The 14,380-nt window shown below is 33.7% G+C and overlaps 1 protein-coding gene across 1 annotated transcript in view; it reads left to right on the top strand.

Annotated features, from left to right (window-relative positions):
* The window catches only part of LOC148613086 (bifunctional purine biosynthesis protein ATIC-like), a 29,480-nt gene extending 19,906 nt beyond the window's left edge, over positions 1-9,574 (top strand). The window contains exons 10-18 of the mRNA XM_088595121.1: positions 321-428; positions 1,338-1,423; positions 1,711-1,800; positions 1,927-2,055; positions 4,335-4,501; positions 6,591-6,699; positions 7,560-7,619; positions 8,070-8,165; positions 8,695-9,574. Of these exons, the coding sequence (XP_088451247.1) occupies positions 321-428; positions 1,338-1,423; positions 1,711-1,800; positions 1,927-2,055; positions 4,335-4,501; positions 6,591-6,699; positions 7,560-7,619; positions 8,070-8,165; positions 8,695-8,814 (965 nt within the window). The 3' untranslated portion in view covers positions 8,815-9,574. The remainder of the gene's footprint in view (positions 1-320; positions 429-1,337; positions 1,424-1,710; positions 1,801-1,926; positions 2,056-4,334; positions 4,502-6,590; positions 6,700-7,559; positions 7,620-8,069; positions 8,166-8,694) is intronic.
* The last annotated feature ends 4,806 nt before the right edge of the window (positions 9,575-14,380 follow it).

Genomic DNA, 14,380 nt, shown 5'->3' with positions numbered 1-14,380 from the left:
TTCTTTCATTTATCAAACTAAATCGAAGTTGAGTTAGCCACACCAGTGCACCATATTATTGTAGATCTATTTTCTTTTTTTAATTAGTTTTATGTGAACAGTTTAATTTATGAGTTACTGTAAAGAGTAACTGCCGTATTTTGCCTTTTTATAATAAATGATGAATACAAATAATACCAATCAGATATATTGCCAATTTCTGTATATTTCTTCATTCATTGCCTCAAAATATTACTGAACCTGTCAACTATATAATTCTTTTCTGTTTCTCAACATGTTCTTTGTATTTAATTGAAATTTTGACCAATTTTCTGCTTCAGGTGCTGCAGTAGGAGGACAAGGAATGTCAGAAGCTGACAGAAAAGTATGTATGGTAGAAGATATGGACAATCTTTCTCCACTAGCTGAAGCATATGCAAGGGCAAGAGGTAAGTGTCAGAAGACATGTTTGGTCTGTCTTCTCAAGCTTCAATTTGACTGGAACATTACAGATGCCTTGGGTATACCTTCACAAACACAGTCAACTCAAATCTTGGTTGTTACAGAAATTGTGCTACTTATCTTGACATAGAATATTTAGATGCGAATGTCAAACATATAAATATGTGACTGCACGATGCTCTAGAATTTTGGAATTTTTCATTCTTTCTCTGGAAAGTCTTGCATGAAAATTAACTTGCCCACAACATGGATGAAGTCCAAAATTTTAATCAACACTTTCCTTGGGTTGAATTCCATTTGCTAGAGGTAACAGGAAGTAGGAATTCATAAGCCCTAGATCTCAACCATTGGTCATATTAACTCAGCTCCATGATTACAAATTCACAAGTGAAAAATGAGATGCTACTGCGGCATTGCTTGGCATCTGCCACTTGAAGTTTTGTAGCAACACTTTCTGGCCTATATCTCTCAATGTTTGGCCAACTGTAACAAAAGTTAGTGGCATAGATAAAGGGAATGATTTTTACACACATCCCCTCAATACCTGTTACCCCTCCCACAAAATAATTTAAAATTTAGAACCTTCCACATAGAAATGTAAGATTTGTAGGAAGTTTAAGTTCAAAATTATCATATTTTCTATGAATAATTCTTACTAATTGAATTTTTTTACCAAAAATTTGCCTTAACATAAAAATTTTTCATATGAGCAGTTCCAAAACAACATGTATATCTCTTCATATTTTAGATAAATGTAAATGTTCCTTTAGACATTTCAGTGTTGAAGGTTTCTTGTCATATAAAGAACAGGTGTACATTCCAGTGCTTTGGTGTGCAATTTAGGCTCCTTGAGCATTTTGTATATAAAACATATATATGTATTTACACTGTTTTAGGTGCAGATAGAATGTCATCCTTTGGAGATTTTATAGCTCTGTCTGATTCATGTGATGTTCCTACAGCAAAAATTATATCAAGGGAGGTAAGCTTTGTTTATTTGTATTAAAATAAATTCATATTAAAATGTGTTGACATTTCACTGGAGGTTGCTCTAACAGGTATTTCCATTCAGATTTTTGAACATTTTCATGATATATGAAAGTTCGTTTAACAATGATACTGTTGTATAGTAGTATATTGTATAGTAGTATATTGAAGAATGACTTGACCAATCAGATGTGGCGGACTGGGGACATTCCAAACAGGGGATATGTTTAGTCTTACTGTGACTTTTGTTTGTGTTTAATGTTTCCGTGTGGAATATTTCAGGTATCTGATGGTATCATAGCCCCAGGCTATCTCCCAGAGGCCTTGGAAATCCTCAAGAAAAAGAAGGGAGGCAACTACTGTGTTCTGCAGGTAAGAGGATCAGTATTTTATGGAAGTTGTTAAGTTAGTACTTTCCTTTAAAGCAAAAATTATGAAGGAGATATTTGTGCTGTTAACAAAGATTTTTTGTTCAGCAATGTTTTTGGTGATTTTCAGATGGACCCAGAGTATGAACCTCCAGAAATGGAGACCAGAACATTGTTTGGTCTACAGATGCAACAGAAAAGAAATGATGCTGTTATTAATACTGACATGATGAAAAATGTTGTGTCTAAAAGGACAGATGTAAGTCACACCTATAATAAGTCATACACTTGCATCATCTGATGTGACATACATGTTATGATTACCAATAATGCACAGGGGCATTTTTGTTATATAAAGTATCATGATTGTCAAAGTTCCAGTTTTTATACAGGCACCAAAAATTGTGGTTGTTTAATGGTATGGCATTCTTATCTTTCTGAAATATAAAACACAGTTTCAAAAGACGAAAGGGATGTTGGTATTGATTTTTGGGTTTAGGATCAAAATATCTTATGTCACCGGAACTTTCCTACTATTTCTGAACACTACACAAAAATATGTTCCAAATGTAATTCTTTTTATATCATTCAATACCTTTTTAGCTCACCTCTCCAAAGGCCATGTGAGCTATTGCCATCACTTGGCGTCTGTCGTGGTTAACAATTATACAAAACTCTTTTCCTCTAAAACTACTGGACAGATTAGAACCAAACATGGTATAAATGTTCCTTTGGGTATCCTGCATAGGACTAATGTGGGGATTTTTGATTCGTTGTAAACATGGCCACTGTTACTAAAAATAGAGCATAGGGGTCAGACAGTAGTTTTTCACATAAATCTCCAAAACCGTTAGGTTTAACTAAATTCTGACATGGTCAAAGTGTTCCGCATGATGAGATCTATCTGTGGTTAAATTTTCATTTTGATATGTCAAGCCATGTTGGAGTTATTGCCCTTTTTCGACGTGTTTTTGCTATTTTGAATGTCATTTCTTTAAAAAATCTTCTCCTCTGACACCATCTGACCAATTGGAACCAAACTTGGTATGAATGTTTCTTGGGGTATCATGCATAGAACTGTTGTGAGGATTTTAGATCCGTTGAAAAGCATGGCCGCCGTTACTAAAAATGGAACATAGGGGTCAGACAGTAGTTTTTCGCATTTATCTCCAACACCGTTTAGGTTTAGCCTAATTCTGACTTGGTAAAATTATTCAGTATGAAAAAATCTATCTGTGGTCCAATGTTGGAGTTGTTGCTCTTTCTGGATGTTTTTTGCTGTTTTTAATGTTATTATTTTTAATGGAAGAAGGTATTTTTGTTTTAAAGGGTGTCCTTAACAAAATGACCGTTTTGATTTTTGATCTGTTATGAAGCATTGCCGCTGTTACTAGAAATTGAACATTGGGGTCAGACAGCAGATTTTTGCATATATCTCCAAAATGGTTAGGTTTAACCAAAATCTGACACTTGGTAAAATTATTCTGCATGAAGAGATCTATTTTGGTGAAAATTTGTTGACCCATGTTGGAGTTATTGCCCTTTTTGGACGTTTTTTTTTTTCTGTTTATGATGTTATTACTTTAAAAAATCTCCTCAGAAACTGCTCTACAGAATTCAATGAAAGTTGACATTTTTTTTATAGGGTATCTTAACGAAATGACAGATTTTTGATCGCTGAAAAAGCATGGCTGCCATTTCTAAAAATAGAACAATGGGGTCAGCAGATTTTTGCATACATCTCCAAATCTGTTAGGTTTAGCCAATAGCTTTCAATTGCTGAAATGATCCTTATTATAAGGCTTACAAATGTGTCCAATGAATCAGATGGAGTCAAAATTGTTTGACAACTCCTTGTTAGAGTTATTGCCCTTAAAAGGCAAAAAATTAACCAGGTTAGCGATTCAGGCTCCTGGGAGCCTCTTGTTTATAACCAGTTAAAATGTTTCTTGCAATTATTCAGCTTTATGATATTCAATTATTTCTGCAAATAGAATTGAAATCTAGTCTTAATATCAACTTAAGATTTGAGGGACATCTTTTTGACCTTAAAAAGGTATTTAGTAATAAATGTTAGTTCTTGCAGAAATGTGTCAAGAAGCATAAAATGTGTTAAGCATGTTACATTTAACACACTTATCAGTCAAATTCTCTACCCTTTTATTAATAGTTTACCATTCATAAACTGGGGGTGAAGAGCAGTGATTTTAACCAAGTAAAATTGGTCTGAAAATTCAAATTGATAAAAGTGTATTTAAAATGCAATGTATGATCACAATTTTATTTAACATCATATATAATTTTCACAAGAATCAAAAACTGCCAGTGTTGTCAGCACTTTGATTAGGAGTTATGGCTAGAATCATTAAAGAATTAAGAACCACAATGTCTGTACCAACAAAGTCAGAATAAGGTTGATTTTGGGGAGTTGTGACTTGAATCCATAAGGAATGAGAGCCAGAGAGGGACCAGAAACCAGCATTTTCTTGATATTTTGGCTACAAGTGAATGGATCTCTTTGAAATTGCTTTATTTCAGGTGCCAAAGAAAGCCAATCAGGACCTTATAGTAGCCAGTATCACCTTGAAATATACTCAGTCCAACTCCGTATGTTATGCCAAAGGTGGTCAGGTGATTGGGATAGGTGCTGGACAACAGTCAAGAATCCATTGTACCAGACTTGCAGGGGACAAAGCTAATAATTGGTCAGTCCTCAATCATAGTAGTTCTATTAGCTCACCTGGGCGTAGGCCATGTGAGCTATTGCCATCACTTGGTGTCTGTCGTCGTCGTCGTTAACAATTTTCTTCAAACATCTTCTCCTCTGAGACCACTGAATTGATTTGGATGAAACTTGAGATGATTGTTCCTTAGAGTATCCTGCACAAAACGACCATTTGGGTTTTGGATCTGTTAAAAAATATGGCCGTCATTATGAAAAATAGAACATAGGGGTCAGACAGCAGATTTTTGCATATATCTCCACAACAGTTAGGTTTAACCAATCCTGACATCGTGTAAAAGTATTCAGCATGATGAGATCTATCTGTGGTCAAAATTTGGTGAAAATCTGTTGCCCCATGATGGAGTTGTTACCCTTTTTGGAAATTTTTGGCTGTTTTTAATGTTATTACTTTAAAAAAATCTTCTCCTCCGAAACTATTCTGCAAAATTCAATGAAAGTTAACATTTTTGTTGTGTAGGGTATCCTTAAACAAATTACCGATTTTTGATCACTGTAAAAAACATGGCTGTCATTTCTAAAAATAGAACAATGGGGTCAGACAGCATACTTAAAGAAAGCCTAATCCCAAGCCAAGGTTGTTTTTATAGCAAGTTGCAATTATGCAGGTGACAACAGAAAGCTCTGCCCGGAACAATTGCCTGCCAAGCAAAATTCAATAAACCAACCAAAGTCTGTAAGATTTGCAGTTTATTTACTTACAAATACCTCTGTAATTCAAATTTATTTCTCGGACAAGCGCAGCTCCATGTTTCTGGTATCAATCAAAAAAAAAACCCAAAACAGAAACTAACAGAAGCATCCATAGGAAGGCAATGATAAAAAATAAAAGAAAAAAGTTGAGGCCCTCAGAGTTTATCTCTCTCATTCACTATCTGGTGATCGGTACTGCTTTGTGTATTAGGAGTCGATTCTTTCAAGGTGTCTGTGATAGCCCCTTGCTGTCTTTTCGAATTCTTTTTTTCGTAAGTGGCTACAATTCTGACAAGAGCAGTATTGCCAATTTATCACCTTTTTTAAAGTGTTACTTATCTTATAACAAAACTTCTTCTTAATTGATATTTAAAAAAAATATGAAATAGGCATTAATTGTATTGTATATAAGAATCACTATACGTACAATATACACTACATGTTCAAGCCTGTTTGATATACCATTTTGGATGTGCAAAATCTACATTTTCGCTTGTCATTCAGTTCACAATACTCGGTACATCTCCAAATCTGTTAGGGTTAGCCAATAGTTTTGAATTGCTGAAATGATCCTTATTATGAGGCTTACAAAAGTCTCCAATGAATCAAATGGAGTCAACTGACAACTCCTTGTTAGAGTTATTGCCCTTGAAAGGCAAAAATTTAACAAGGTGAGCAATTCAGGCTCCTGGGAGCCTCTTGTTTTGATTGTTCTGAAAGGCCTGTACCATGAAAATTCAATTGTCTTAGGAAATTTCTTTAAAAATGTAATAAAATGATAGGAGGAACCACAGTGAATTTAAATAAACATGCAATTGTAGATTGATGGCAGAAACAGTGAAAATAAACAGTGGGACAATTTCCCTGATTTCTTTCAGACATTCTTTTAGCAGAATTCCGCTATTTCAAAATTCGGATTTTGCCATTATGATTCTTTTTTTACTGTATATTTACTTTCGATTTTGTCACTCTCTACTTTGTTTATTGACCACGTAAAATCATGTCTGCACTTTGGAAAATGTGACAAGAAATACAAAAATCAAATGTATGAAAAGTTAAGTACTAACTGGTCTTAAATGTGTAGTGCAACAGGAACAGCATACTTTTATCAGTTACATTTAGAAAACAAATTTGTTTGACAGACCCCTAACTGCAAAAAAAAACAACAACAAAAATAACAAACAAAAAAAAACAATGACAAAACTAAAAATTGTTTTTAATAACCCCAGTATATCATTGAAACATAAGCTTTCTGGTAACCTTGTATGTGGTTAATACATCATTCTAAGGTTATGGAGATTAGGTTGAGATAGGTTAATGCTGGCCCCATTTAGAATATGTATGTAACTTTGTTGTAGGTGGTTAAGACAGCATCCTAAGGTTATGGGAATGAAGTTCAGAGAGGGTGTTAAGAGAGCAGAAAGAAATAATGCTATTGACCAATATGTCCTTGGAACTGTTGGAATCGTAAGTAAATTAACACCTACAGTGTGACAATGATTTTGTTGTGCAAAAAACTTGTACCAAGGAAAAGCAATATTGGAAAAGTAAGATAAATGAACCCTCAAATGATGAGTTGATGGGACTGTAGTGATACAAAAGGGCAATAAATGTCGTCAAGAAATACCGAAGCATCAGCAGTGGGAGGATTAAAAAATGTAAAAATCCCAAATCATGGCCTAAATGTGAACACAGAAAACAGAGGCTATCTACATACATAATGTAGCTATTGCTATCACTTGCCATCTGTTGTCATTGTAAATATTTCTTCATAATCTTCTCTGAAAACTACTTGACATGTTTTAATGAAAGTTGTTCTTTCAGGTAACTGGCACAAAAAATTATTTTGATTTTTGGTACTATGAAAATAATGACCACCATTTCTATTTATAGAGCATAGGGGTTAGGCCACTTATTATAAGGTATATAAAAAACTATGAGAGATAGAGAAAAAATAACAAAGATACTTCTACTTCTGTTTGTCTACAAATGTCTTCATCAAAGTTGTTGGAAGACTCCTCATTAAGAGTTATTGCCTTGAAAAGCGAAAATTGGTGGATTTGGCTTTTTTTGTACACTTTTAGCTGATAGCTTGAAAACCATCGAAAACACTTTCAATTGATAAAATGATGATTATTTAATGGATTATGAAAGTCTTCAGTCAGTTACTACTTGTTAAAGTTATTGCTCTTGAAAGGCAAAAAATTATCCTGGTGGTCTACAGGCTTGTGAGAGCCTCTTGGGTTATTTTTTGTCAGCTGAGAAAAAAATAACAACTGATAAATTTGAAGTATACATATTATGTGTTATTAGAATTTGTTTTACAGGATCAAGACAAGGAATCTTGGGATAGCCTGTTTGACAGTCCACCTGCTCCTCTGACTGAGGTAATGTGTTCTTGACTATCATTGGATACATAAATAACATAAACTGTTAATACATTGTATAACCTGAGAATTCAATGGAAACAGTCTGGGTTGTTAGGTTCAATCCAAAATCTTGGGGAGTTGGAAATACTTGTAGTTAATTGTAAGCCTAACAATTAACAGATATTATGATTACTACAATATAGATGTTTTGATAAATGTTACAATGTTGTCCTTGGTAGTTGTTACAATGTTGTCCTTGGTAGTAGTTACAATGCTGTCCTTGGTAGTTATCACCTTCAACAGCAAAAAAGGAAGCTAAAACCAGACTTTCACAGACTTAAATGAGCTTGGTGTTTCCTTTTACAAATGTAAGAATGATAAAGTATTTGGAGTATCTATATAAATTGTTGTATTATTATGATGCTTGTTACTTGACATCATCACTATTTATATTCCATTTTTAATCAGGAAGAGAGGAAGAACTGGATTCTACAGCTGAAGGGTGTATCCCTAAGTTCTGATGCTTTCTTCCCATTCAGAGATAATATTGATAGAGCTGCATTGGTAAGAAGCTTTTATTGTTTTTAATTACTGTTGATATAAGGCCCTATACAAAATTTTCAAATGTGTTAAAGAAATGGCTGAAATAATTTTTAAATAGGTGTGAAATTTACTTTGTAAAGTATTGATAATAAAACCCAAATACAAGTCTTAGTACTTATATTACATTTACATATAATACATAAAATAAAGTTTCCCAATTTCAAGGAAACTACTCACATTTTCTAAAAAAAAAATGTTTGGAAAAAAGGGGCAAAATCTCTGCAGGGTGTCCTCCTACTCTTTGTTGATAATCCTTAATTTTATTATAGTTCATTAATTTCTTTAAAGGAAAATCTGTGCATAGACATTGCTATTTATTAGAATTGTTTTTACCAAAAACAGAAGAAAAAAAATTGAATTTGGATTTTTTTTAAAGTTCACTTTTTCACTGTCAATTTTAGTAAGTTGAACAATTTAAGAATTTATCTTTCAAATATTATTCACAGAAATTTGTTTACTTTTATTCCAAATGTAATCTTATTTCTTTCAGAGTGGTGTTGAGTACATTGTGTCTCCAGCTGGGTCGACAAACGACGATGGAGTCACCCAAGCTTGCAACGAACGCAACATAGTTCTTATCCACACCAATCTCAGACTATTTCACCATTAGGTTATTTTATGGGAGTCCCACCTAATGTTTTACATTTGTTTAATGTACTGCTAAAAGTCTTTTGTTTGACATTTGAATTTCATACAGAAATTGTTTATATTTGCAGAGAATACTTTTCATTTATCATTAGTTTTGTTGAATGTAACTTGTTAATTTGTTTTAAAGTTTTGCAAATGTAATGTTTTGTAGTTCAGCCTAAATATTTTGGTATGCCTATCAACAAGCACCTTTATAGTTTTCATTGATTGCATCAAATTTTCAGTCTACGATAGAAAACTCTTGTTTTAAAGCTTTATACAGCATTTATTGATAAGATTTCAAGTTCACACAGTTGTCACTTTAGCTCAATGATTTTGTTTTTGTGTACATGTTGTTGTTGTTTAGTTCACTTGCTTTAAAAAGTGTTCTTACTGAAGTTTATAATTTTGTACTTTATTTTCAAATTACATATTTGTATTGTGTTCATTGTTAAGTGCCATTCATTTAAATGATCTCGTATTTGCATTGACAATTTCTATGCATAATACCTCTAGTGCTGATCTCAGAAACTTTTTGTTGAAACATTTACAATACTCAGTTTATTGTTATGTAGGTATTATAGAATACACATTTCCTAACTTTTGTTTATAGTTAAAATATCCATTTAAATTTGATTAAATAAGAATGTGCCATAGTAAAATTGTGATAGGAATTGAAAAGGTTGTGAGTTTTATATATCTATGGTCTTGTAGAAGTAGTGCTAAATAAACATTGATCAGTATTGTGTCTTGTTAGGTTTGTATTACTGGAACCATTTAGGAGCACTGGGTAAATTTTACACAGAAGGGGGCTATCCCTCTGCCTGCCCCCAAAAATGGTTTCTATGGCACTATTTTTGAAAGCTTTTGTGCTTTTTAGCTCACCTGGCAATAGGCCAAGTGAGCTATTGCCATCACTTGGCGTCTGTCGTCATTAACAATTCTTCAGTATCATCTCCTATAAAACTACTGAATGGATTGTGATGAAACTTCTGATGATTGTTCTGTAAATATCCTGCACAAAAGACCGTTTGGATTTTTGATCTGTGAAAAACCATGGCCGCTATTACTAAAAATAGGACATAGGGGTCAGACAGCTGTTTTTTGCATATATCTCAAAAACCGTTAAGTATAACCAAATTCTGACATCGGATAAAAGCGTTCAGCATAATATCTATTTGTAATGTAATTTTGGTGAAAATCTGTTGACCCGTGCTGGAGTTATTGCCCTTTTTGGATTGTTTTTTGCTGTTTTTGATGTTACTTTCAAAAATCCCCTCAGAAACTACTATACAAAATTCAATGAATGTTGGTTTCCTGAACAAAATGACCATTTGGATTTGTGATCTGTGAAAAAACTTGGCTGCTATTACTAAAAATAGAATGGGTCATACAGCAGATTTTTGCATAAATCTTCAAAATCGTTAGTGTTCACCCAATTTTAATAGGGTAAAAGTGTTTTTTGCAGATAACTCAAAAACTGGTGAATTTAACAAAAAATCTGATGGAGTGTTATATTGTTCACAATCAAAAGACGGGCCTTTGCTGAAATTTTCAAAATTTGTTGCGTATTATATGAGTTATGGCCTCTGAAACAGATTTTTTCATCGTTTTAATATGTGCAGCTCTATGAAACCAATTGCAACAAAATTTAGAAAAAGTTGGCATTATTTTTTTGTTTTTTAGGGTTTCCTCCACAAACTGATCATTTGAAATTTTTCATCAGTCAAAAAAATGGCCATCCTTACTAAAAATATAATGGTCAAAATGCTTTTCTCCCTATTTTATCCTCAACCATATAAGAATGATGTAAATGAAAGCTACCCAAAAGATAAACATGATATTCTGAGTTGACTGGCAGTATTGAAATCATTTTACGTCAATTTTCACCAGTTGTTCAGATTCAATCTTTAGGAGACTATAAGTTGAATGGTGATAACGAAGATCGTTCTGGACGGCCATTTCCCGCTAATTTTTATTCTTGGTTTGATTTCAATGTTAATTGGTTTATTTAGTAAACATGGTCTCCTGATGAAGAAAATTTTGGATAGTCATGGTTTAACATTTTATGTTCTTTTTCAGCAAATGTGTACTGGGCTAATGCCCCTTCAGATGTGGTGGAATAACGGAGCATAGGGGGACCCCTGCTTAAATTTTTTTCGGAGGTATAAACACTTAGAAGGCATTTCCAACATTTTACAGTGCCTTAGGTACTCTATTGAACTTGCAGCATTCATCAATGTATGCCGTTTTTTTGTTGTCTAATATAGTAACAAAGCATGATACCTTTACTTAGTAATAAGATATGGTTTGCCTGGTGGACGATTCCGGCTCTTCAAGAGGTTTTTATTTTAGTTCAATTGGTCATAGGCCATGTAAGCTATTGCCATCACTTGGCATCCATCGTTAACAATTTTTTAATCATCTCCTCTGAAACTACTAAGTGGATTTGGAGGAAACATAGCATGATTGTGCCATAGGATATCCTGCACAAAATGACTGTTTGGGTTTTTGATCACTGGAACTTCCTTACTATTTCTGAACACTACACAAAAATATAGTCCAGATTTAAATCCGTTTATATCATTCAATACCTTTTTATAACCAGTAAATATGTTTCTTGCAATTATTTAGATTTATGATATTCTATTATTTCTGCTTAAAGAATTGAGATCTGGTCTTCATATCAACTTAGCATTTAGCATTTAACACACTTATCAGTCAAATTCTCCACCCTGTTATTAATAGTTTACTATTCATAAACTGGGGATGAACAGCAGTGATTTTAACCAAGTAAAATTGGTCAAAAAATTCAAATTGATAAAAGTGTCAAGTTTTTGGAAATCTTATGTTCATCAAGGAAATTTTGTTAAGCTGAAATTTGTTTTATTGGAGTATAAAACTTGTCACTATAGTTTTTTAATGTTAATGCAAATTAACTTTTTGACAGTTTTAAAAATTTAGAAAAAAAAAAGTTGTATCAGAAGTGTGGATTGACATTAAGTTTATACAGATTATGGAAAAACAGACCTTGATATTAATTATAAAAATGCAAATGTATTATCACAATTTTATTTTAAATTTTGTTATCTTCGAAATTTTGTTCATGCTACAATTTTTACAGGAATAAAAAAAATTCTAGTGCTGACAGCACTTTGGTTCACATATATCTCCTCAATCATTAGGTTTAACCAAATTCTTACACAAAAGTAAAAATGTTCATCATGATGAGATCTATCTCAGGTCAAATTCTAGTGAAAATCTGTTGACCATTGTTGGAATTGTTGTCCTTTTTGACATTTTTTGCTGTTTTTAATGTTATTAATTTCAAAAATATCAAAACTGCTGTACAAAATTCAATGAAAGTTGGTGTGATTGTTACTTAGGTTATCCTGCACAAAACCTTCGTTTGGATTTTTGATCCGTGGAAAACCATGGCTGCTGTTACTAAAATAGAACATAGGAGTCAGACGGAAATATGTCTCCAAAAACTGCTGTTTTACCAAAATTTGGTGGGGTTTAAGTGTTCAGCATGACAAGATTTATCTCGGGACAATTTTTTGTGAAAGTTTGTTGACTTAAGTTGGAGTTATTGCCCTTTTTGGACGTTTTCTGTTGTTTTTGATGTTTTTACCTTTAAAAAACCTCAAAAACTAATGTACAGAATTCAATGAAAGTTGGTGTGATTATTTCTTAGGGTTTCCTGCACAAAATCACCGTTTGGCGTTTTGATCCACGAAATAAACATGACAGTTTTAACTTAAAATAGAACATGGGGTCAAAATACTGTTTTAGAACCATGGCTACACAACATTTTCGTCATCGCCATTCAACTCGGGTCATGTTTACTATATTATACGAACTAAATTTGAATTCAAAGCAAATATAAAAAATTAGCATGGAAAAAAAGTCCCAGAAGAAACTTACATAATCACCATTTAAGTTAGAACACAAAAATTCATAACGAAACCAAAAATCACTGGAATCCGAGCAACTGGTGAAAATGGTAGCAAGATGGCCGCCTACAAAAATATTCAATACTGTCAGTCAACTCAGAGTATCATTTTTATCTTGTGAGTAGCTTTCATCCTCATCAGCCCCGTGCAGGTCCGGGTGTCAAAAGAATAGGCCTGCAGCAGCGCTAAGCTTGTCATAAAAGGCGACTAAATAGTGCTCAGGAACCTAGCCAGGGGCTAGGCGCTCTGCCAACAGAGCAACTGGGATGTGTGCCCCAGGTGATAGAATGGGGTACCCCTGGCGTGTTACATGCTGGGGTTGTCAGGCTATAGTTCGGAAAACCTGACTGAAAACCATAGTGGTGCACCGTTTTGGGAAAAACGCCACGTTCCTCGCACGTTAAAGAACCCTGCTGTGGTATTCGATAGGTGTAGGAACCTTTGCGCTCTGCCACAGGAGGCTAAATTGCCCGACCCTACCCATCCCCCTTTTTCTAGTGGCAATCAAAATTTGTCGACCCTATTATCCTTGTGTCCCATCCCATTTTTCATTTCATCATCATTTCATGTTCATTTCATCATCCATTTCATGTTCATCGTCTGAATATAGCTGAAATATTGCTGCTCGGACGTTAAACCCCAACAATCAATCAATCAATCATCTTCATCATTCTTCTATAATTGAGGAACAAATAGAAAAAATCATATTGATCCCTATGTTCTATTATTAGTAAGGACCGTCATGTTTTTTCCATCTGAGTTTTGCTAAATTCAACAGTATTTTTAACTGCATTTTATTTTCTTTTTCAGCAAATGTGAACTGGGCTAGTACCCACTTAGACCTAGTGGAATAAGAGAGCATAGGGGGACCCCTGCCCAAATTGCCTTAAGTACTCAGTTAAACTTACTGCATTCATCAATATGAGCTCTGTTTTCAGCATTTTTTTGTCAAACATCGCAACAAAACATGATACCTTTACTTATTTAGTTAATAGGGCATGGTTTGCCAGGTGAGTGATTCATGCTTTCGGAGAGCCTCTTGTTTTTCTTAAACTTATACTAAGTTACCACTTAGGGGTAAGGAAGATACCTAATAAATTTTGAGGTAATAGGTCAAAATTCAAGGTCACGTGCACTCTAGAAGCACTATTTATATGCACAAAGTTGGGGATAAAGGTAATGGTATCTATCATAGAGTCTGTGGACAACTTGATTTCCAGACAATAATTTGAGTATGTAAGTGTATGGGCGTTTATGAAATTATACCATAAAAAGGGAAGGCCTTGGTTGATTTAGGAATTTTCGCTTGATTCGTTTAAGAATTTATGGCCAGAAACAAACATTTTCATATTATCCAGTCTTGACTTAGTGGATGGATCTCTGAAATTGTACCACAGGGTTCTATACAACAAGAGGGGGTTGTGATTGATTAAGGGGGTTGTCACTTGTAGGGTTTAGGAATTGGGGCTAAGAAACCAGTGTCTCATCAAGGTCGTAAGTGATAAAAAAAAAAAGCCGATCGCCTTGAAGCTATTTACCATGCGGTGTACATTACGAACTTGGTCTTTTTCATTTATTGAATAAATAAGATTT

The sequence above is a fragment of the Perna viridis genome, chromosome 7 (assembly GCF_037379345.1).
Source record: "Perna viridis isolate PV_CMFRI_1.1 ecotype Kerala chromosome 7, ASM3737934v1, whole genome shotgun sequence".
Classification (NCBI taxonomy): Eukaryota; Metazoa; Mollusca; class Bivalvia; order Mytilida; family Mytilidae; genus Perna; species Perna viridis.
This window is presented reverse-complemented; position numbering and strand designations above follow the sequence as displayed.